General features: G+C 41.5%; 1 protein-coding gene across 2 annotated transcripts; it reads right to left on the bottom strand.

Annotated features, from left to right (window-relative positions):
* Positions 1 to 548: 548 nt before the first annotated feature.
* On the bottom strand, positions 549 to 25,403 carry C6 (complement C6). Of its 2 annotated transcripts, XM_059492253.1 has the most exons (19): positions 25,378 to 25,403; positions 23,694 to 23,851; positions 22,717 to 22,873; positions 20,295 to 20,439; positions 19,559 to 19,700; positions 18,584 to 18,722; positions 16,467 to 16,667; positions 14,535 to 14,775; positions 13,740 to 13,862; positions 12,622 to 12,788; positions 11,460 to 11,685; positions 10,131 to 10,302; positions 9,100 to 9,211; positions 8,528 to 8,660; positions 7,371 to 7,562; positions 6,746 to 6,836; positions 5,011 to 5,252; positions 2,954 to 3,105; positions 549 to 1,871 (listed from the first exon to the last, which is right to left on the bottom strand). In XM_059492253.1, exons 2-19 carry the CDS (start codon positions 23,834 to 23,836, stop codon positions 1,857 to 1,859), a joined length of 2,793 nt encoding a protein of 930 aa, XP_059348236.1. In that variant the 5' UTR covers positions 23,837 to 23,851; positions 25,378 to 25,403; the 3' UTR covers positions 549 to 1,856. The 2 variants fall into 2 exon arrangements, with proteins under 2 accessions (XP_059348236.1, XP_059348235.1); XM_059492252.1 differs by having other exon boundaries at positions 549 to 3,105.

Genomic DNA, 25,403 nt, shown 5'->3' with positions numbered 1-25,403 from the left:
GGGCAGGTGATGTCTCCATTCTGTGCTGTAATGCTCAACCGCAAAACAGAAATTATGAGAATAATCCCCATCAGCAAGAGAGAGCAAAGGAAATCTCACTGCAAGCACTTGCACAGCATACAACCACTCTGAGACCAGAGGTGATGGAGAAGTGGGGGCAGTCAGAGAGGACCTGGCTGCCTTCTGTTTACCAGAAAATAACTTCATCTGACAATTTATCATGGTGAAAAATATCAGGGATAAAAAATTCCCTTTATCAGAAACTTTCCAAACAAACTGGAATCAGAAGCCTGTAATGAAAGGTTAGTATTAAGGTTAGAGGATCAGGAGCAAGAAATTGTTTGTTGGTGGTGCAGAGAGCGTACACAACCATTCTGAATGATTCTTTCTCCACAGAACGCAACCAGCAGGAAGAAACAAGGGCACTAAAAACCAATCTAAACATAATTGAATTTGCAACTCACTCCTAGGTCACCACTACGGTATTATTATAGATTTTCAGCTGGAAGAAAGAGCTATAGAACTGCAAAGAAAAGACTATCTCAGGCTTTTATAATAATTTTTACTATAAATTTTAAGCAAGAAAGCATAAATTTATTGTATTTAGCATCAGGATTAATTTCTTCTTTTTCTTTATTAATTTCTTCTTTTTTCAATCAAGTTGAGACTAGCTGCTGCTTTAGGGAGCTTGACAACATCCCAAATATGTTTCTTTGTAGGGAAAGATAACCACTTCACATCCAGCTCTCTCCCAGCTCCCAGGTGACTTTGCCCAGCCCCTGGCAAGGTGTGACACTTACACATAGGGCAGGTTGCTCAGTAATGGGCACTTCTTGGGCATCGTGCGCCGGGTGAGCAACTGGCTGATGTGTCAGATGTAAAGGATTGTAGTGAATAGAGTCACATCAGAGTGGCAACTGGTCACCTATGGGGTTCTTCAGGGCTCCATCATGGGCCCTGTCCATCTTCAAAAGCAACTTTGGATGCAGGACTGGAAGGGATACTACATCTGTAGATGATACTAATTTGGGAGGAGAAATCCTTGTTGAAAGGGCTGGTCAATCACCAACACTATGAAGTTCAACAAGGAAAAATGTTCGATTCTGCACCTGAGACAGGGCAATCCTGAATGTATGGACAGACTGGGGAAGGAGGTGCTGGAGAGCAGTGCCATGGAAAGGGACCTGGGGCTCCTGGTCAATGGGGAGCTGAACAGGAGCCAGCAGTGCCCTGGCAGCCAGGAGGGCCGGCCCTGCCCTGGGGGCATCAGGCACAGCATCACCAGCCGGGCAAGGGAGGGGATTGTCCTGCTCTGCTCTGAGCTGGGGCGGCCTCACCTCGGGTGCTGGGGCACCTTTGGGTGCCACAACATAAAAAAGGCATGAAACTATTAGAGAGTGTCCAAAGGAGGATCATGAGGATGGTGAAGCATCTGGAGGGGAGGCTGTACAAGGAATAGCTGAGGGCACTTGGTCTGTTCAGCCTGGAGAAGGCTGAGGGGAGACCTCACTGCAGCTACAACTCCCTCATGAGGGAAAGAGGGGGCACACACTTGTCTCTTTGTTGTGACCAGTGACAGGACCAGAGGGAATGGCTTGGAGTTGTGCCTGGGGAGGTTTAGGTTGGCTGCTAGAAGGTTCTTCACCCAGGTGGTGGTTGGGCACTGGAACAGTCTCCCCAGGGCAGTAGTCACAGCACAAAGCTGAGTCCAAGAAGCATTTTGACAATGCTCTCAGGCATATGGTGTGATTCTTGGGGTGTCCTGTGCAGGGCCAGTTGGACTTTGATGATCTATATGGGTCCTTTCCAGCTCAGCAAATTCTATGATTCTTTTCTATGGAGTTTTTTCCTGATTGTCATTGTTTTAATGTCTGTTGGTAAAGAAAGAAGCGGAGTTCAGTTTTCCCCTTCTTAAAAGGCAGATTTATACTCAGATTTGTGAAATTCTGCGTGCTGAAGAGAAAGTTCTAGTTGCAACTGCTCAGAAATAATTATTTGTGACCAAGGAATGCCGGGGCATGGACTATGGCTGGGCTGGGGTGCCCCATACAATTGCTCTCAGGTTTGATGCTGATGCAGGTATATGCAAGGAATCTAATTGTGATGTATTTCTGCAGACTCCAAGTACAATCACTCCAAGTAGAGCCACATATTGCAGTAGGACTCTGCCCAGTGCATTGCTCATTAAATATTTATTTTATATTTAGAATACAAACATTCTTAATTCATGCTGAGGGGTACTATAGAAATTCTCCAAGTTTTAGGCTTCAGGGTTTCTGCCTAAAGCTGAAACCCAGTGAACAAACACAGAAAGCAAACACCTCCTCCCTTCAGCCACTCCAATTAAAAATCACATCATTTTGATAACTTCACTCAGTCATTGTGTAATTGTGGTTTTCAGTGTTTGGTTTTGCTCCTTCCATTTGTACCATGACTGCAGGTAGCTTCCTGCTACCCCTTTCCCATTTGATGTCAGAAGTGGTGCTGAAGTGCTTGCTCTGTCTGCCTGTGTGATTCAGCCAGTGAGACAAGAGTGAACAGCAGTCGCAAGCACAAGGACAAAGCAACAAATGGCTGAGGAAAGGAAAAGTCTCATCCAGCTCTAGGGGAGACCAAAGGCAATATTTCTTTTTCTCCCTTTCCATTTGTTCCCCTCCCTTCCTCTGTACATTTCCAGAGGTGCCAGCAATGACACAATGACAAGTTACACCCTTATACCCCTGAGCCCAGGTCATTTTCAGACAGAAAATCTCACTGCCACCCTTCTCGCAAAAAGCTGTTAAACAAGCTGGATTATTTTTTTTTCCTCATCCTTTTGTTCTGATCCACTTCACTTATCCTTTCGTAATCAACCAAGCTTTTCTGTGGGTGGCTCAGTTTGCATTTGATGCAATGATCATGGTGTGTGCAGAGAGCAAATGGGTTATTGTAGGCAGCTCCCCTGCTCCAGCACCTGCAGTTTGACGCCAGCACACTTCATGGCTGCCAGCATGCAGTGACTGACCGTCCTCCTCCTCCCTGTCGTCTCCATTTGGATGCAGTGAGGGCGGATCTCTCCTTTGGGGCACTGGTAAGGCATCAGGCAGGAGCACTGGGTCTTTGTATCTGGGAACGAATGTATGGAAATATAGCAGCCAATGTGATGACTAAAGCCAGATTTTATGCTTTGATGACATTTCAAAGTCCAACAGGGAAAAAACACTAGTGGATGTTTGTGATATATTAGTTACGAAAAGCCTCACTAGATGGTTGGATATCAGGAATAGAGGCATAATCAGCTTTATGTAACTGTTTTTTCAGCAATGGCCCATACAGAAGGAGAATCGATTTAACTATTTTTACCCACTGGCTTTCCCTGACTTTTCTTCTAAACAAAGATATATTAAGTTGACTTTCTTTTCCCAATTATCCTTGAACACAATCTTGCTATGAAATGGAGTCTTAAGGTCCATATTGTGTCAGCTCCTATTTCATTAAAGCTCTCTTTATGAATACTAAGCTACCTACTTCTGGCCTGTGGTAAAGCTCTGTCCTGCTGGTTATTTCATTACCTATTTCTGATCTAATCAGGTTCTGACTCTTTATATTCTTTCCCAGAAAGTCCCTAGGCAGAGTTTCTGCCTTCAGTTTTTTAAAGCATGAAAAATGTGTGCTTTCTTCCATTTAGCTTCTTTCATGGTACTGCAGTATCTTCTCTGCAGCATGTTCTGTCCCTGTATTGATACCTACTACTCATTTCCAGGGAAAACAAAATATTAATTTCCTAAATATTTGTGCACACTCATGAAAAGTGGACTTCTGTGGAGATGGTAAAGAGTCCAGTTCTAATCTCTTGAGCACCACACTGGCAACTAACCTTATTTCTTTTTCTCCACCTTCTCTTATTTTTCTGAACAGAGCCCCTCTGTAGGCTTTCCAGAGAAAAACACTGAAGTGCTGGCACAAGATCTAGCTTGAAGACACTCGCACAGTAGAAGCAGAACTAGGCCTCTAAGAGGGTCTGGAATAAGTAATTTTTTTAAAAAATACCAGCTTTTCCCCAGAAGCCCATGGAACCTAGAGGTTCCACCAGAGCATGTCCATTGATGGACACACCTGGTCATGCCCTCTGCTTGAGCCCACAGGGGACAGCAGGCCATGCAGTAATTTTACACCCATATTTACTTCAAATTCTCTGCTGCAGAAATCTTGCATCTTCAAAACAGAGGGTTAGGATTGCTGCACACTGCTGTTGCTTTGTTTGTCATTAAGCAGACCAGGTGTGATAAGAATCAGATTTGTCTCGGGCAGCAAGGGACAGGGTGAGTGTGTCTGTCACTCAGCCTTTGCCTGGCAAACATTTGATATGAGCAGAGCCAGTCAGCTCCTGAGACATTTACAGAAAAAACCTACTGCTCATGTCACCTGGTTACATAGTAAATAGCCAAGATGCACAATGTTGTTTAGAAAATAATCCTCTTAGGTTTTTTTACCAGCTTAGCTAGTTCATTAAAATTCTTGATAACCACAGTTTTCACATGTGAGTGTTTGCAAATTTTGCCATTAAAATCCCATTAGCCTGATGGCTCCAGTCTTGCTTTTGAAGTAGTATCATGATTTAATTTCCAAATTTAATTATATGTTATAGAGGGTGTGGCCCCAAATTAATTCCTGAAGTACAAGCTAGGAGCTAGTAGCCTTACAAGGAATGGGTGAAAATGTTACAAACTACATTTTTTGTGATTAAAGATTCAAATATTAATTCTCCTGAAAAAGTTCTCTTAATTTCCAAGTTCCTCTAGTGCCTTTCTAATGGGAAATGACAACACTACTAGTTGTGAGTAAAGGGAAAAGGTACATGTCTAAGTGTAACCCTAGGTAGCATGGACACAGGACTGATCACACTTTCACACTCTGTGTGCCCAGAAGGACTATGACATCTGTAAATCCTGTTCTTGGAGCAGTGAAAGTCAGCACATTTTACTTTCAGATCCAAAGGGATGGCTGAACCTCACCATTCAGAAGTCATACCTTGACAATCCTCCCAGTCATAGCAGGTGTCATAGCCACAGGGTTCTTTCTTCAAGCTATTTGCAGAGAGCTTTGCCCTCTCAATAGCCCAGTCTAGGTTGGAATTACCATGGCAAGGACCAGCATGCAAGAAATGAAATGACTGCACTCCAAGGCACATTTCAGCTGAGTACTGACAGCTGGGCTTGGTCACATTCTGTTCAGAAACAACATGTAGCACACAGATGTCTTCTGAGTAGTGGCTGCCCAAAGGAAGAAAATAAAAATTATTTTAGCAGGCTATGGAACAAGTCCATAATTTTAAACAGTACATCAGCATTGGATGAAACACAGCAAAGCCATGGCCAGGCTGGAAATTCACCTGAAGACCGAAGACTGCCCTAGCACTGCAGGACCTGGACCTGATAAAACAAGTGCTGTGAGATGGGGAAACTTTGGTCCTATCCAGCCATTGGGACGTGAGGGACATGTGTCTGTACAGGAAAAAGGAGAGGCTGTTACCTCCACAAAGATGGGAAATTTCCGCTGGGCCTGGGCGGCTTTTCTGAGTTAATGCATCCCTGCAGCTGTGTGTGCAACTCACTGCAACACACAGGTGTCTTGGGACCAAGGGGAGGCAAAACCAGTCATGTGGCTTGTCGTTTCCTTTTGTTCTGTATTGCTCTCAGTTACTGACTGAATTCATTCCTTGAAGGTGCATGCATTTCCAAGCAGCATCATTTTGTAGATCTTAGTCATTTTGCAAAAAGAGGATAATAAAATCATAGAATGGTTTGGATTGGAAGGAACCTTAGAGATCATAGTTCTTGCATGCTCTTTGTGTATGGTTATAACATTGGAGAAATAGAGAAGAAGAGTTTCCAGGAATTTCCAGGAGGCTCTGTTTCCAGAGGTCTCCACGAGCAGAGAGCAGTGTAGATTAAAAGGATGAGCTGTGGTGTCTCATTACAGTAATGTAATTGGGCTCATTAGAGAGAGCATTGCCCACAGATCGTGGGAGGTGACCCTGCATATGAACTCAGCCATGGTGAGGCTCATGTGGAGAGAGCTGTGTCCAGTTCTGGGCTCCTCAGCAAAAGAGAGGAATGGAACTCCTGGAGCGGGTCCAGTGGAGGGTTACAAAGATGATCAAGGGACTGGAGTACCTCTATTATGAGAAAAAGCTGTGGAAGCTGTCCCTGTTCAGCCTTGAGAAAAGACAACTGAGAGGGGATCCCATCAGAGTCTGTCAGTGTCTGCAGGGAGGGGACAGAGCAGGGGCTGGGCTCTGCTCGGTGCTGTCAAGCAAAAGAACAGGAGACAATGGGCAGTGAGAGGTGCACAGAAAATTCCACCTGAACATGAGGAAGAAGTGGATTACTGTGGGTGGAACAGGGTTGCACAGAGAGGTCGTGGAGTCTCCCTCACTGGAGACACCCAAGTGCCATCTGGATGCAATCTTGTGCTGTGTGCTCTGGGATGGCCCTGCTCGAGCAGGGAGGTTGGGTCAGGAGACCACTGGGGACCCCTCCAACCTGACCCATTCTGGGATTCTGTAATTTTTTATTTATTTCATAGGCTACAAACAGGACTGTAATTTGAATACAGAGGAACAGCTAGCTAGCTAATATCTGAATAGAGAGTAGTCTTGATTTGCAGTTGTCTTTTCCTGCTTTTCCTGCTTTTCCTGTTCAGTGTCACAATGGCCTCTTGGTCTATCATTAGAGAAATTTTGACTTCTAATTACAGCACTTACCCACAATCTTCTTCTGGAGACATACAAACACATTGAGATCCAATCTGCTTTTGTCCTGGACTGCAAATACCTCTAATTTTGGTTAGCACATCTGAAAAAACAAGTGAGAACTACTGTAACTAGTAAGGAGTGAACAGAAATATCTTACACTCTTACCATAGAAGCTAAAATGGATTAATTTCTATTTGTCCTAAGTTTCTCTTTTCAAAAGCTCTCTGGTTGGCATGCTACAAGTATTTTCATCAGTCTTTGTAAAAATCACTGGAAAATAACAAGAGTAGCTAAAGTTTCAATAGAATGCATTTTCCTACTTTGCTTTCATAAAGCCTGGTTAATGCAGTTGGGGTTTGGTTTGATTTGGTTTTGATTTTAAGCAAACAGTTGCAGTGTCTCAATTACATTATTAAATTTTACAGTACATTGCATTCAAAAATTCTGAACTTAATGCAGAAGTTTAGAGCTGAAATTCTGTCACCATGGGAGACACAAAGGAAAACTAAAATTAATGAACAGCTGCTATATGTCTTAAACCCAGTCATCAGCCTCCTAGCTCTAGCTAGCTGAAATAAACAGCACTGTTAATACCAGCAATATGGAAGCAGTAAGTATCTGCAGGCATACTAACCTTTTTCACATGTAGTAGACATCATAACAGGAGGTGTCCAGGACAGATCTTTCCCACAGGTGTACTCTGTGTGACCAGTGACTATAAACCCAGCTGGGCAGCTCAGCTTCATTGTTTCACCAATGTTGTACTGCTGCTTAAATGGGGAAATTGTGACACTCTCAGATATTGGTGGCCTGAGGCATACTGAGACTGTAACAAACAATAAAAAAAAGCATAATTCTACTTAGTTTAATGCTCTGTAGATATTTACAGAAAGTCATAATGCTTTATCTGAAAAACCATATTAAGACACTCAGTAATACTGAACATTTGTCTGACATTCAAAACTAATAAAAATTTAACATAATCAAGTCTAGAAATTCTCAGTGCACTGTCATAGTCTTTAAAATATTTTTCAAGTAATAACTAAATAATGACAAAATGTTTCTAATGTATGCCAATATAAAAATAGTAAGAAAATGGCATTTAACAACATATTTTAATTTTTCATTTGTAAATGGAAGAAAGTCAATGGCAATAGAAAGCTCATAAGTATATTCAGGTACTTATTTTTGTTAAAATGAAGACTAAGTCAATGAAATTATACCAAGGTTTAGAAAACTTCTGAAATCTCTCTTGTTAGCAAACACAAACCAATTTGATCCTTAATTCCTAACTGACTTATAAATCTTTCAAGGTATTGATTTATAGTAGAGATTTTCAAGGCAGCCTGGGAGGTTCATGTTTAGAAACATATCATCCATTTAATATAGAAGATAGTAGACAAGTTTCTGTAGGAATGATTTCTTCTTCATAACTGTATCAGCCTAAAGATATCTATGTAAGTCTGAAAACAAAAGGTGAGTGCTTTTGTTAAAGCTATTTAAAACTAGAAAAGAGAAGGATCTTGCAGCATCCATTTGAGGATTTTCTAATGCACTGCATATTACAATTTCCTTACAAAGCACATAACAGAACACTTCTAAATTGAAAGACGAGTGATGTAGTGACTCACGATATTTTTACCATGTCTACATTAAATACCTTCTTAAAATGTTATCTTTTCAGATATGTTAGAGATTTGTTTTTAAAAGACCTTTATTAAAATCTTTTTTGTATGTTTTCTTCCCCTTCTATTTTGTTGGTGTGCATTTTGTTCATTTTCTCTTTCTTACGTTGGCACTCAACATGTTGCTGTGTCCAGGTTTGATCTGGCAGGCACCGAAGGTATTGGTAGCCAATGAGGCTATATCCACTCACACAAGCAATTTCAACTTCCTCCCCAACAGCATAATGGTTCTTTTCACTCTTAAAAAAAAAAAAAAATTTAAAAAAATTTAAGAAACCCACACCAAAAAGCTCTGCAAGGATCTATGGTAACGAGACTGGGAATTGTCAAAGGAAACAATAGCAAAATCCTGATAAGATGTAATGAATGCATGCATTTCCTACTCTGAAATATGAGTCATCCACTCACCAATATAATGATAACTTTTTCCAGTTGCAGTAACGGATGTCATGGTTACCAAACAAGGATTCAAGAACCACTTGAAATGAATTTTACCTTGACTTTTCTTCACTTGCTGGTGTAGTGTGATGGGCTAGAGTCCTGCAGCATTCTTTAAACACAGTGCTTTCACTAACGCAGTAACTAGATTGGATATCAAGCACATACAGCAGAGAAGCTGCAAAATTTCCAATCTCTGCAACTACTACACTTTTCTTCTGTATCATTTTTCATGCTCACCCTGATAAAGCCGTATTCTGGTGGGCCTGGTCTAAAGCATCCAGACTGAGGTTCACCGATCAAGACATTCTCCTCTCTCCTGGCTTCATCATCATTTATACAAGGAGCACCTCTGAAAAGTGAAAATTTGCTGTAAGGCTGTTTCTTAAGCATTCATGTCACCAAGTAACCATGGCAGAATGCCAGGAGAGTTGCAAGTGGGTCATGTCATCCTCCCCCTTAGTTTTATTCTGTTAAATTAAAGATGGTGGATAAAACTGCAGGTTGATAGGGGGGAGAGCATGAGAGCAGTGAAAAAGTGCTAAATACATCTATCAACATAATTAATTAAAGATTTTTTTACAGCAAGAACAAGAGGCAGCAAAGAACAACATAACAGGAAATCTCTTGATAATCCATGTAATTCCTGTTGCCCCCAAGCAGTGGTTAAATGTGGCTGGTCTCTCATGGTGTCTAACTGGGTAACAAAGAACTGTGGAGCCCACTGCTTGTAATTCTCTCCTGTTCACTGCAGAGAGGAAAAAACCTGAAGCCTTGGGCTTGAAGATGAAAAAAACTGAGCCAGTTTGGGGCTAGGATTTGAAGTTGAAACCATGCTAAAAAGGTACATCAGGCATACTTGAAATTGAAATATGAGAAACTTGGTAGCTTCATCCAAACTCTCTCTGTGACTGAGTTCATATCTAAACCTCTAAGAAAAGAGGGGATAGGGATAAAAATAGCAACAGTGAACTCCAATGAAGAGAAGAAAAATATTTTCCTTGGTTTTGGAAAAGAAGCCACGCAAAGTATCAAACAAGATCTACAGGCATACTTTAGTATGTAATTCATCAGCAATTTTCTAGGAATAAAAAATTATTAAATCCAAATGTGAAGCAAATTGCAGAGATTTTCAGAGTATTCCTTTTCTATGCTCCACCAAAGAAATTGAGAGGGAAAAGTTGTCTGCAATTTCTCCTTGGCAGTCACAGAGCCACTGTGGAGCACTTCTTAACCATCCCATGACTAAGGAGATCTTTTGACCTTCTCACCTGTCTGTGAACACAGAGATATAACAGTCCTCCTCTTCTTCCCTCTGCCCTTCACACGGCTTCCCACCATTCATTGGGGAGGGGTTATTGCATTCCCGGGTCCTCCTTCTTTTGAAGGAAGCATCACAAGGACTCCATTCAGACCAGCAACCCCATCGGCCATCAACAGCAACTGCAAGGAACAAAAGAGACACCATCTTTTATTGGCAGGCCAGTACCATACACAATATTTACTTTAAGGCCACATATGAGAGGGATGATGGTAAATTCATATTAGCCATTTTCAGAAAATTTAAAATTGTTAAGTTTAAGGGAATAGATTGCATCTATTACATAAAATTTTCCGAAAGGTGTCCAGTCAAATTCCAGCTGCTTCATAAAACACAAAAATACATTTACCTTTCTATTTTGGTTGCAAGTAACATTAAAAGTCAGAAGCAGCATATTTTATACTTTTATTGCACTCAGAGATGTGTGTGTTTTCATGGTACCTACAAGTTTCTTAGATAGGTCATTATTTAATGAGTTTTCAAATAAATCTGAGTTTTAACACCATGTCTAAACCCAAAATCTACAACCTATGCCACTTACATTTAAAGATTACTATGACTCTTTTCTCTTAACCCCTGGTATCTGTTACCTGTACCACCATGCACACCCTTTCTTTCTCTGAATGCAATAGACTGTCTGTATCCATCTCTGTCTTCAGTTGTTTATTTCTATCAAAATATTCCTCCGTCAGGGTCAGATAATGAGAACTGTACGTGCCTGAGTGACTTTAACTTATGTTTCCTTTTGATTGGGGAATATAAATATATATAATGTCTCCTTTGTTTCCCTTAGGTATGGCACTAGTGCAGATTTAATTCAAAAATGTTTTTGCATTAAATTGCTCTTTAAATTTTCCAGAATAATTATAGTCTCTGTCCTTATGACAACTGAGTTTTCCTTCAAAACTGTAATCAACAATTTTTATGTTCATTAGCCATTCAGTCTTAAGCATAATAGGCTATAGGGAAAACTAGCAATATTAAGCAATGAGTTTCTTAATTTTTTGCATCATTTATCTTTGATCTCAGCTTCACCCTTATTGCCGAATAGCTCATTTCATGTTACCTTAATTCTGTAGCTAAGGAATATTTTACCATGCCTTACACTGTCTTTGGAGTCGTGGCCATTTTTCATTTGTAATCCCCACATTTATCCTTATGCTTTTTGGACATCACCATGTGGTGCTGTGGATTTAGAAAGGGCAGGCTATGGCAGATCAGCCTCCATGAGGAGGCTCCAGAAGACCCCGGTTTGCAGGCCGTCGCCATGGCCCAGTACCTGCGGTGTAGCCAGGAGCCCGCGTCTCGCAGTTGGCGCCGTAGGTGCCGGGCGGGCACAGGCAGAGGCACCGTGTCCCCAGGAGCACGGCCCGGCCATTGTTGGGGCACGGGGCGCAGCGGCACGGGTCCAACATTCCCGCCAGCTCGCGCAGGGCCCTCCGCAGGTGGCGGCGCTTGGTCACCGCGCACGGCACGTTCCTCACCAGCTCCATGATGGGCGACACCTGGCAAAGAGCTGTTCCGTCAGCAGGAGCCGAAACACAGCAGGGCCTTCACCAGAGCAGCTAGAGCTTTAAAAGGAGCTAGAGCTTACATATGAAGCTGTATCACACAGGAATTGGGGATGTTTTAAATGAGCACAGCAGTGCTGTATACATATGAAGGTTATCATGTTCATAATGCTTTTATCTCCCCAATTTAGGACTCTGTGCGCCAGGGCAGAATCAACCAAGTGGGATATTATGTCTTAAAATTCAGGACACTCTCTACCACACATCATATGTATGTACATGTACATGCGCCGTAGGGTTTGCCTGCATCCAGTCCCTGTCATGTCAGACATCCCTATGTTGCCTTCAGGAGTTCAGCAGCTGCAGCAGGATGTGGTCAGCCAATCCCTCATGGATCCCATCCCTCAGTGGATGCTGCTTTCAGGCAGGTTTTGCTGTTTGCCTCGAGTGCTGCTGAGCAGCTGCTGTACCAGCTGGGGAGGGAGACAGCTCAGTGCACCCACAGCAGCACTGGCACACTGCACTAAAGGAGCAGGACACAGACAGAGAGCATTGCTGTTTTATTTCAGTTTAGCTATGTGACACACTTTGCAACATAGGCCCGACAAGGGAATGATGCCATGCAGTGTTTTCCTGCACAGTAACTAACCCATGCCTATGCCTGAGTTCCTGCTGGTGCCAGAGCAAGTAATTCACATTCCTCACTCTTAATCCCGCTGCCCATGGACAATGAAAAACTGGTGTGCCTTATAAACCAACATGCATAAGAAGCTATCCTAATAGAAGTTCTGTATGTTTATGTTATGCCCATATTTATGTACATTCATGTCAGACACATCATCATCCCTGTTTACAGGAAAAAAATATCTGCACAGCTCTGAGGAGCAGTTAGTCTTTGCTATCTCAGTGTTTTTCTTGTTCTTCTCTTACCTCAAAATCAATCACCACAGGATTGTCCTTTGTTGATTCCAGCCAGTCTGTGAAGACTTTGTGTCCTGGAAAAGCCCCCTTTTTCTCCCAGGCCAGAGCTGCTGCATACTCTGACCTGCCACCTTTTACCAGGGAAATTGATCGTTCAGCTGACTCCAAAATGGAACCTGAAAGACGATTTCATTACAGTATTTTCAGACAAAGTCTTCCAAAGACAGCATATGTGACAACACAACTATAAGAAAAAGTGTAAGAGGATATTAAAGAATATACTAAGATTAATTTTCTGGAACTATCCTTGAAAAGATGAAGTCAAAGCTCAGAAGAGCTTTGACTTCAGCCTGTGATAATATTCCAAATGAAATTGTTTGAGACCTGAACCATGGGGAAATACAGAGTGTAAGACAGTAGTGGAAAATGCAGAGGATGCAACAGCCTCCTCTAGAGCACACAGCATAGTAGGAGGATACCTCTAGAACACACAGAATGGCAGGTTTAGTCCTGGCTGCAAACATCCAAGGCACTAATCAATTACTGAGGACAAAAACATGGTGGAAGTGATAAAATTCCTATCCTTAGTGATGCAGAACATGACTCTTGCCATTCTCATGGAAAATGCACCAGCCTTCTGCAGTTCTGAGACACATTTCTGGAACCCTGGTACCTAAATGTCTGCTTGGCATGAGGAAGGTGGGAAGGGAAAGCCAGGGACTGTGTTATTGCAGCCCTGTTATTCTCTCAATGAGCTCTGAGCAACCCTTAAAGAAGATCAGGGACTGAGTCATAGACACAAATTTCTAGCTTTGCTCATTTATCAGTTCAGCATTCCTGGCCCAGGACTCAGGGTGAGGGGTGGTGTTTAGCAGATCTGTGACCAGCTAGAGAGCCAGTGACACCAGATCCCCAGTGACGGCACTCCAGAGCAGAGAAATAGCACACCTATATCATAATTTCTTTTGCAAATGAGAATGTGATTTCAGTGCTTGTATCAGAACCAGACACCGAAACACTGGCTGCTCTGACAGTAGTAGAAGAGCACCTGTAGTTCAACAAAGCTGAGGGAAATGATATCTCTCAGGGTAAGTAACAGGACATGGCCCTGTTCTCATCATGGTCACCTTCATGGGTCACAGTCATCCTGTTTGTGGTGCATCTGGTACTGACTTTCTTTTTCTTCCGGAAGACCACACGCCGGGTTGTTTCTGTGCGGACACACTCTGTTGATTCCTCAACTGACAGGCCTGGAAACACCGCAGAGCAGCATCTTTATCAGCACAACCATGACACATGGCAGGCACCATGCCCCGCTGAGGTGAGCCAGCAGCTTCCCATGCTCCTCACCCGCCCCTGGAGCCCTCACTGCGGCAGACACGTGCTGCCCCACATGCAGTGCTGGACAGAGGCGTGCTTCAGCTACACTCCAATGCCCATGCAAGTTACAGCAGTGCCATTAAAGGTCACACCTTTTAACTTTAGATTTCTGTTTTTGTGGTGTTGTCTTTTCATTTTGAGAGTCCAACAGTCATGGGAAAATGTTAAAGTAATTTCTAATCCAAACCATCAATTTTGTTGACTGCATCTGAAAAGTACCCCTTATACCTCTCAGACCTCAGTCCTATGCTATAGGAACAACTTTTCCTGGTGGCACCTGGTCTTGGTCTGAAGATCTTAAGTGGTTTCACTGAACACAGTGACATGTACCAAATAAGGAATCTCCTGAACTTTTCAAATACAGTGTAGAGCAAAAATTTCTTCTTGCTCTATATGTAAGCAATGTGAGTAATTAATGAGTCTTTGAAAGTCTAAAGAATTTTTTGCTGTTGGAGATCTTACTCTGTGGTGTAAGACCTAAAAAGAGGGATAAGAAAAGCTGTTAAACAAATAATGATATTTTCTTGTTCAAGATTACGTACCCGAGTTCTGCAGTTCCTCAGAGCTATACTGGTAAAGAATATCATAGGAACCACCCATCTTCCCAGAGGTGTAGTAATGAGTGCCAAAGTCATCAAATATTCTGCTGTATAAAGCATAGTTGTACTCCAGGGGCAGGTGGTTAAGTGCTTTTAGAAAGACGTCTGATAGCTGCAGATCTGACTGTTTCATTGTGAAGTTTGCAACAGAAATTACTTTATGGACTCTAATAAAGTTGGAATTCTAGAAATAAGAAAAGGGGAGTCTTAGCACCTTCAGTGGGAGGTGAGTGCAGAAACTAGAGAAGCCAAGAGTATTAATATCTTATTTATACGTATTTTAACATATAGGTCTGAATGAGACGCCCCAAAGTGCAGGAAAACTCCTCTCTCCTCTTAAATGATCAGTATAACCTTCTTTTTTCACTATATAAGAAAGTGTTGCAAATTTACTTGTAGGTCTCTCAAACATACGCAAATACACATCTACCTACCAACACTCACTAATACAATTTATGGAGACAGAGATAAAAATAGAGGCTTCTTGTCTGATACAGTACATAACACAAGGAAGATCCAAGGTAATAATCCTGCTGTGGATTTATTAAGAAAGGACTTTAAACCATGTCATCTTTAGCCAGCACCAGACTAAGTTATTGGTGGGTTTCTCTGGTTTCACAGAATCATGAACAGGGTTAGGTTAGAAGGGACCTTAAAGACCACCCAGGTTCAGCATCACTGCTGTGGGCAGAATCAACTTCCACTGGACCAGGTTGCTCAAAACCCCATCAAACCCAGCCTTGAACACTCCCAGGGATGGGGCACCCACAGCTTGTCTGGGCAACCTGTTCTTGCACCTCACCACCTTCCATGACAACAATGCTGAAAACCAACATATACCCAGAATAACTTTTCTGTTGGAAGTTTAACCTAAATTAACATTTTCATAATTAGCCCTGATCTGAGCTTAAGCCAATAAGAAGCCACTGCTCCCCCAAAATAAACTTGCCAATTGTACAAGAGAGCTGCCTGATGTGTGTACATGGGCATGAAAAGTGCACAAGTTTCCAGCAGCTGGAACTTCAGGATAGTTGTATTCAAACTAGAAGCAATGGACTGTTCAAGCAATCAAATTTCTTAACCATTAGGATAAGTGAGGAAGGCCTGCAGCAAACTTCCATCATAGGAAATCTTAATGTTAAGACTAATATTTCCACAAAAGTTTCACTGTAATTGCATTAGAACTCCTGGGTTTCAACAGGACTTATTTTAGTTCAGTCCTGTGGCCTTTCCCATGCAGAAGTGCAAACAATAGCCCATCATTTACTGTCATTAAGTTATAAAAATACATAATCTTTTACCCTACCAGTATTCATTTGCTTTCAAGGCACAGAATCTTATGGGAAAAATGTTATCTGTTCTGAGAAACTTTTCTGTGGGTGTTTTGTTTCTGAGATTATCTTTATGACCAAAATCCATCTTGGCATTTGATACTCCAGCATGAGACTTCAATATGCAAGTCAGTTACCAATTAAAAGATAATGTAGATTCATACCCAGTACGTGCATATGTATAACATTCTTGAGTGCACGTCCTTTATTTTTTGAGTTGTCTGCTGCTGTTAGATATTATGCCCTCTTAATCTGTAATTAGGATAGGGGAAGGAGTGGCCTACCCAACATGATAATGTCAAATCTATACTTTTTAAAAATGGAATAAGCCTATGTTTTCTTTACTAAGTGCAGAAAACCATGATGCATTACAAAAGGTATGTTACAACCAGGAACAGGTTGTAATATCAGAAGAGATTTTTTTCAATAGCTAATTCTAGCAGGCCAATGTCTTGATAGGGAAAGTAGACTTTAGCAGCTCAGTTCTGAAATGAGCAGACACAAATCAACTGAAAGAAAGAAACTGAAGACAACATTAAATTACCTTCTCATACGAGGCTTCAATAGCTTTCTTGAAGGAGGAAGAGCTTGTAACCTGAACCCGTGTCTTTTTTGAGAATAAAAATGGGATACCAGAAGAACGTTTACCACTACGAGTGGATGAACCACTGTAAGAAGCGACGTGACTCAGGGGAGTTAAATCTTTGTAGAAATCTGATGTTACATCATCCTCTTCATCTGTTACCTGGAAATTCAGTAAAGCAAAATGCATTTGCATAAATGATAATATGAAAGGGAAAACTATTAAGCAAAGAATTCTTGATTTTTTAATGTTTTTTAATGGAAAAAATACGCCTTGATTATTTGAGATGTGAAAGTAAGCTACACAAAAGATGAGACTGAGAAAGGCTAAGAGGCAAAATGAATACAAGCTAAGAACTAGACTAATAGTTGTTTGTACAACCACAAAAAAGCATGTAGCACTTTCCTCTAAAGCTTCTCACCCCCGGGCCCTAAACCTTAGGAATATTTTTCAACAAGTTCCAACACACTTTTAAAAGAATTCCAGGCATACATGTTGTGTCCACATCATGACTACTTCCCAGCCCCATGGCTTTTATATTGTACAAGACAGAGTTTGGTGCTTCCTGTCCTCTCTTCTCAATTTCCAGCTAGAAGAATGAACAGGATTCCACAGGAGAGTCTCAGAGTATGCTTGGACTGTTAGCACCTATACTGCATGATGGATTGAAGGCAGATGAAGAGGAATTGTGATCAAACCTGCTGACTGAGTTGGTAAACCTCCAGTGGTGGTGTTGAGCAATGTACAAAGACAACCTCAGCATCAGATCAGAAATTATTTATTTCCCAAAATTTGAGAAAATCCCTGTGTCTTTTTGAAAAATTTGGAGGTTTTTTCCCTCCTCTAGACCTGTTTGCTTAATAGGGCTGCTAAGGATTTTGGGAAATGAGGTGGCCCGTTCTCCTTCCCCACCTTCCATTTTTGAAGATATCCTATGCTTTTTGCAGGAAAATAGACTGGAGTTCACAGGAGGCCCAATCCAGTGACCCTTCTATATGAGAAGCTGCTCTAAATGTTAAAAGCTAAAGATGCACTCCTAAAGGTGAGTTTCACAAACCCTTAACAGTTCTGCAAATGGACATCAGTAACTTAATGAACTTTACTGGCTATAAAAAGACCTGGGCAAACCAAAGGTTGGTTTTCCCATCTGAGTATTTATGCAGACAGTAATTTTTCACCACTATTGATAAATCCTACATGTCATGACCAATTCAATTGCACTTTCCGTGAAATGTAGCAGGGTGTCCTATTTTCAGTTGCCTCTGTTAAAGAAATCCTAAAATCTCACAACACCTGTGGTGAAAATAATCAGTTTTCATCCATTAGTTGAGCATTTTTTACATCCTGCATTCTTGTTTTCCCAATGCAACATCTACTGGCTTCAAACTGGGCCTGCTCATATGTACACAGCCAGATGTTGTGCCCCAACCACAGTATTCAAAGCATTTTCTGAAGGCTAGTGTCCATAAAAGAGGTATTAGTGGTTCCTAGATTTTTTATTAGAAGGTTCCAGGTTCATGTTGGTCATTCCCCATTTGGTCCTGTAAGCCTCCTCTCCAGGCTGTGTGTATTTTGTCCTCCTGCTTTCCAGACCCAGTGCCTGCCTCCTTTCCTTGCTGCCCTGTGGAGGGGCTGGGCAGGGAACAGGCAGGACTGAGGGGTTGAAATGGCTCAGGTAGGAACTGGATGCCAAGGCTGCAGGTGACAGGAAGGAAGCTGGAGTCAGAGCTGCAGCCACTGGCTCTTCAAATACACAGAAGTGATGCTGGAATAAACCTTGGAGCTGAACAAACCTCTGCCTAGATGATGTCTGGGTAGGAGAAGGCCCTTGGTACCAAGTTGGAACAAAATAAGGCCGCAGCCACTGGAAGCAGGAGAAGCTCAAATCAATCATAGTGACTCTGATACATGGTGCATTGAATTAATACAGATCTGAAAACCACGAGTGAAATGTGAACATTTATCCCCTTCCCACACACCAACGAAATTTTGTTCTAAAGCATACAGTACTACCCAACACTAATTTGGATTGTGATTACAGCAAGGGTTTCACAGTGGGAGCTGCTGCTTGAGAGTACCTGAAAGCTGACAGCCTCCAGATTTGCAGGGACACGATACAACTTCCTTGTGTCATTGCGCTTCACCGTTGTGCACCGCCCTCCGTTGAATGAGTTGCCAAGAACTTCCCCTCGGCTCTCTCCTGAGAAAATGTGAAATCTAAAAAAAATTTATTAAACAATTCCAGAAAAATGTATGACCTTGAAACATTTCATGGTATACAGCTGCAGTGAGGTGTTGTAGATTCAACTGAGGGCATGAGCATCTGGGTCTTGCTACTGCTTCGAAAGGAATTACAAGAGCTTCTCATTCACACTGAATTCACCTGAAAAATTCAGTAGCATCAATCCAGTTTCCTGCTTTCCAGCAGTGCCTAACCTTACTGATAACCCCAAAGTCAGCATAAGGCAGGCAGTCCTAAGTGGAAAGCCTAAAAATGTTCTAGGAAAATGAGCTACTGGTTCTCTATTTCTACCATAAGTGATGTTACTGGACCACAGTGAGTTCAAAATTCAATTAAAAAATGCAAGTCTGCTAGGGACAGGCATCCCATGCTTAGGCTTTATATTGCTTTAATTAATAGTGTGGAAGTAGCTGGCATCCTGTGAAATGTCACACAGACAAAGAACATCTGTAGAGGAGCATCCTTAAAATCTCTGAAGCACTTGTCATGATATACAGGTAGGTAATTCCATGAGCTGGAAGTTGCCCATACGTGCTCTGGTTGCTGTAGGACAAAACAGATCACCTGGGGACAGTGTTCCTCGACACCTCCTCATCTGATCTACCAGCAGTGCAGAGCAGGACTGGAAGATGCAGCAGGCCAGTCCTAGTCTAATTTTTTGGTTGTATTTTTATAATTTCTTGCCGGTTTTAATTTGAGATATTATATGCTTTAATGAATGCTCTCACATGCTTACTGGGAATTATTTTGTTCATGCAAATTAGTGAGGTAACAACTAAAGCTTACAAAAAGATTAGCAGAATTGGCTTACCCACTGCCTATTAATTGCACACCTGGGATGCTCTCATACTTTCGGTTACACACAGTCTTTTTCCTTCCACAGTTTCTTTCATCAGAGTTGTCCCCGCAGTCATTTTCTCCATTACATTCCAGTGTTTTTGAAATACAGCGACCTGCACCAGAGAAACAACAGCAGCAAATGTTCATCATGTCTAAATGCAGAAAAGGGCAATCTTTTTCCCTTGCAAAGGTGTGAGCTTGCCATAGATGTTAACACTGAATTAGTATAAAGCCAGGATTATCCCAATTAAGAAATTATTATTTCAATTCTGTGAGTTTTGCCTTGTTTCAAAGTTGCAAAGGCTTAATTTTAAGTTTGGCAAAAGGATATGTGGATAAAATTATTTAGTTTAATCAGGTATATAGTCACAAACCTAATAAAAATAGTGAGAATTTATGTTCAGACAAACTCTGCAGTTACATTTTTATATGAAAAATTTGTGTAAAGAAATATAATTGGAACAGTGCTACTGTCCAGCTATCATGATCATAGTGACACCCTGGGCTAGGGACTATATTTTAATTACTTATAGAAGAAACTGAAGAGATAAGCTGTTACTAATACATATAAAATCCTCACATAAGATTTTTTTGCTGGTCCATTTTCCCTGGAATTTATGCACAACATGTATGGATGTCTTTTGCCTCACCACCCAAAATTTGACTAAATGGTAACGCTGCAGTTACACAATGGGGATTGTCATTACCACTCTCACACCGAAACTTATTCTTGCAGTCAACTTCCACTATGTTGCAGAGCTTGGCTGGGAAACACGGACGGGACTCCACCAGTGGCTCGGTACAATCCTGGCCCCCAAACTGGGATGGTCGCAGGAGTGGCCGGGTACGGAACTGAAAGGCAGAGGAAACCAGCCCAGGGCTGTTTTTGTGAGCTGTTTGTAGCTAAGTCCCACCCCAGGCAGAGCCACACACTTCAGTGCTGCTGAAGATTTATCAGAACCAGAGCCCTGAAGGAAATAATCTCTCATTCTTGTCCTTCCATTCTGCCGTGCCATCCTCCCAGGTGAGGCAGGCAGGGAACTGGTATCCAAGAGCCTCATTAGTCCTGATGGAGCAAAAATTATTCAACTGCAGACTACTTGGTCTGCATGACCAAAGGAATCAGAAATTCCATCCCTGTATCTTCAAGATATACAGTAGGAAATGATGTGAGAACAGGTTTACAGAGACTTTTCCTGTTCTTTACCATCTCTGTTGAATTAGAAATATCCTGACAGTGACAACCCAGCTGGTTTGACTCCCACATGTGGGACCACTTGTCTGAGGAGAACTGGATGACTTGAGAGGACAAAAAAGCTTTTCTTGAAAGTTTCTGGGAGCTCATTGAGTTTTCTTTCCCTGAGGCAGCACCCTCCACACGAAACAGTAAAGTTGGAGGGTGGTAGATAAACCACTTCAGATGTATTTTCCACTCCACTTCACAGGACTTCCAGTGAGACCTGTCTGCGTCTGCCTGAACAGTTTCTCTTCTAAGAATTTTTCCCAGCAGTAGAAAAGTACAGTCCCTTGCAGACTTCCCGCCCTGCAGACAGACCCTGGAGACAAACAGGGTAGGAAGATTCTAGTGAAAATCAGTAACCAAGTGACTCTGAAGGGAGAGTGCAAAGAACAACACCAGAAAGTTTTCAAGCTTGTGAGAACCATTCCTTACACTCCATTTTGGTCCTCTAACACTCACTCATATTATTTGTCAGAGCTTCCACTTCTTTATGCCTCCCCATCGATGGGAACTTGCTACACTAAGAGTCGACTCTTAGACTGTAAGCCAGGTCCTCCATTCTGTTGGTTATTCCTATTTATAAATGACACAAGCAATGATCTTTATTGTTTGTAGGGGAAAATGGACCACAGTCCACAGAAACCCCTTTTAGTTTTCAGAAGCAAATATGTTGCATCAATACTTAAAACTAACAAAAATTAATACATTTATATAGTATTATAAGGTAAGAAACTTGGACTTATAAGAGTGTATTGAAATCAGTTCAGTTGAGAGGAACACTCCCTTCCACCTCTTGAAGCTTTCTGTCTCCCAGTCTCTCATTGATACTCCATATTTTGCTCTCATACTGCCCATCCTACTTGCAACCCCACAGGCTGGTTCATGTCTCACACATAGAACTGCTTTTTTATGTCTTTCTCACCCTATCTGGGCATCAGAAAGTTAGATATTTATGTAAAGATATACTTATGATGTCTGGCAGATTTTTCAGGGCTGCTTTTCAGGCATGGATTTCTGAAACCAAGCGGTACATGTGGAGGGACATGGGCTGTGTCTGAACCTCGGAGCTGCTCCCATGATCAGCTTCAAAGCTCATACCCACCAGCCATACAAACTACCCCACACAATCTGCTGCCACTTCCCTCTATCCTCTACAACTTTACATTTGACAGCCCTTGGTCTGTTTAGGTCAAATTCACTTTAACCTGATGTTTCATTTCTTCCCTCTCTACTGACTCACCTAAAAGTGTACCGTCATCAACAGAGAAAAGCCCAAGGGAAAAAACACCATGCTGGGTGTTTGTCCCACAGATACTAGCACATCTGCTTGTGGAGATGGGGGGATTTGTACATGCTATGAAGGTCCAGGGAATGGGGCTCTGTATTTCTTAACAGCAATCTCAAACTGATCCTGACAATCAGCGTAAGATACAGCCTGAGAGTTTCTAGCCAACAGCACTTAGGATTTGTTGACTCTTTTCAAGAGATTATTTGATTCTATTTTTCTTGTCTTTAGAACTTAGAGAATGTCATGGATAAGCCAAGATTCTGTGACATTGTCCTGCTTAAGTCTACATGAACACTCTACAGTTTAGTTGATTCTTGGTGTGAAAAATTCACCTTTAAATATGGCAGTGGAAACTTTGAAGCAAGTTTATGATAAGCATCACAAGCAGTCTCATAAATGGATTTACTCTAGTAAAACCCCTTTCTGGTTTGATCTGCTTATTTTAACTTGTTCTCTCCAGCTCCTACTGTATAATTCATAACCAATTTCCCTTGATAAGGTAAACTCTCATTTTCCAGATTAATTGCTGTAAAGCTGAAACAAAGAGATCTCTTTAGCATAATTTCTTGCATTTAGCCCATATAATGCACTTTCTACCTACTTGTTTTTTAACACATGGGTCACATTCTGACCAAGGGCCAAAGTCTCCAAGCTGACAGTTGATAGGACATGTTTGCTGGTTACATGTACGAGATTCTTGCTTTGTGCACAACTGGTCGCAGAAGTTTTGGCTATAATATTCATCCATTCTTATTTGCCTAAAAAAAAAGTTTAAAAAATATGCTAGGAAAGAATAGACAGAGTGTAGGTGTTCTCTACTTGTAGGTGAAGGCTGACAAAATTATTTGAACCCAACTAAGAAACCCTGAGAGATAATATGCATTTGCAGAATGTTGATTACAAGAAAAATTCAAATATGCCTTAAGTTTAAAGAGCAATTCTTTTTGATTCATGTCACTTCAGATGTCCCAGAGGATAGCTACAGACAGAGCCAGGAAGAAAAGAGGGGATTTCTCACAAGTTTAGATTACACCACAGTGCTGCATCAAATTTGATGCTGCTGAATCTTTATTTGACATCATCTGTTGTCATATAACTAATGGTGCAGGGAGAAAATTTGGAGCTCATTCCTGCTGTGCCATTGTGCCAGTGCAGGGCCCCCAGAGCCTCCTGTGTCCACAGGGGCTGAGCACCCACAGCGCTCTGCCAGCAAGGCCACTGCAGGACCTGGCTGTCATTGCGCTCCCCTCATTACATCCATTAGCAGGTACATGTTTGTTTGGAGCCATTGCCTCCTAGGATTAGAATGGTCCGAGTTGGAAGGGATCTCAAGGATCATTGAATTCCAGTCCTCCTCTTCCCTCCCTGCCTCATGGGCTGTAATGTTCTAGATACTGAATTTTGTAATTTTAAAGCATTGCAATTAAAAGATTATCTATTTATCTGATAAACACTTGAGCATGACAATTTTTCTCAATATGTTGTGGAAGGTGGAGCTTTGGACACGGGTGCCACTCTCCAGAAGTGTTATTTTTCACAGAGAAGAAATACATAAGCAGTGAGGTGTCTTGGCCCTACCTGTGCCTGGTCTGTGTGCCCAAATTACAGGTCTGTGAGCAAGCAGACCACGACCCCCATGGGTAATGCTCACAGTAGCACCCCTGGCTGCTCCCAATCACCAGACTCAGCAGGACCAGGAGTGCTGGCACAGTCATGCCCATGCCGAAGGCGTCCGTCTGCAGACACAAGCAACAAAAGCTGAGGAAACCATCACTTAGTTATGCCACAGTTCTTCCAGAGATGCCTCTTCTAAAATGCAGAATCTATAAATCTGCTTCAAAATACAAAGGTGCTAAGCAGGGCACCTAGAAAGGGAGAATCATGCATGACAGACATAGCAGTTACTCAGGCAATACTTCAAGGACCAGAAGTCACAATCGTTTTTTTGGCCACTTATTTATCAGGAGTACTAACACAATTGTGCGTTATTTCTGTTTCAGAATTTTATATATTATTTTGAATGTGACAAATAAAGATCTGTTATTGTTCTTCATTGCTTAGAATATCCTCAAAAATATTTTCTAGAATAGGAATAAAAATATGAGAGTTTATCCTATACAGTATGTAAAAAATAAACAAGAACATAAGACTAGGCAGCCACATCTATTAGCCTGTTACCAATTAATTTTCACATGCCTATAAACACCCCTTTCATAAGCATTTTATTGCAGTGAATTCTCCCTTCTCAAAGTTTTGACTAGCCTGCAAACAATCACTATTCAAAGCTCATCTGAATTTTCCACCAGAAAGAGAACATCTAGCCTGTTTCTCACTCCAGTGGTCAATCAAACTTTATTTGCTGGGACAGAGGGTTACAGCCAGTGTTTAGGAAGTAACAATACTTGGTAAACTAAAAAAAAAATCCAGAAAAAATATGTATTAATTAAAAAATGCAAACCTCATAATGAGGTTGAATCAACACTAAATCTGATAGGCTGTTACAGTAGAGAATTATAAATTTGGTTTACTTCAAAACCCCCCCCCCCCAAATTCAGCAGAACATTTAAAAATCAAAGTATTGGTTTCAAAACAATACTTCAAAATACTTTGTTTCCAGAAATTTGAAATTAATTGTGCAATTGTTTTTTCTTTAAGGTTTTTAGCCATGTATGCTATTATGATTTTTATACTTTGCCAAAAAAAAAAGAAATTGCATCAAATCCAAACATTGCTCCCTCCCTTAGCAAAGAAAGGCGGTAGATTTTCACACTGTTGTGCAATGAGAACTTGCATGACTTTTTACATGGAAAGCTTATGAATGAACAAACCATTCAGAGAAATTTAAGTATAATTGAATAAAAAATACGATAAGGCGGAGGAAGTAGTAGTCATGCCAGTGAGAAAAGAACAGATATTTTCTTTTTCCTTTCCTGATTTCCTGGCTTCTTGCACCCACAGTGCCGGCTTGGAAAAGAGATGAAGCCCTACACAACAATTACTGGCTTTATTCCGTCGCTGTGCTGTACATGGAAAAAACTCTTTATTCTTATCAGTGAGCAAAACACCAACCCATCAGTGCATCAGAAGCCATATGCACCCACCAGTGCATATAAATACTAGCCCATGAGAGAGTAATTAACATTTTAAAGAAATAGAGCAAACCCCACAGAACACTTTTCCACAGGTCTTGTAACCCATGTGCATTGAAGCCAACAAAAACAACAAAAAAGTCCTCCTTTCTAACTTACTGTAAGATTGTTACCTGAAAAGTCAGTGTACATTGCAGCC

The sequence above is a fragment of the Ammospiza nelsoni genome, chromosome Z (assembly GCF_027579445.1).
Source record: "Ammospiza nelsoni isolate bAmmNel1 chromosome Z, bAmmNel1.pri, whole genome shotgun sequence".
NCBI lineage: Eukaryota > Metazoa > Chordata > Aves > Passeriformes > Passerellidae > Ammospiza > Ammospiza nelsoni.
This window is presented reverse-complemented; position numbering and strand designations above follow the sequence as displayed.

Excerpts from the sequence above, each read along its gene's own strand:
- C6 (XM_059492252.1), bottom strand. The coding sequence starts at position 23,836 with ATGGGCATGACTGTGCCAGCACTCCTGGTCCTGCTGAGTCTGGTGATT. Across the intron at positions 16,668-18,583 it reads TGGAGGCTGTCAGCTTTCAG|GTAACAGATGAAGAGGATGA; the intron begins GTACTCTCAAGC and ends CTGAATTTCCAG. Across the intron at positions 9,212-10,130 it reads ATCTCTGTGTTCACAGACAG|AGGTGCTCCTTGTATAAATG; the intron begins GTGAGAAGGTCA and ends TTCACTTTTCAG.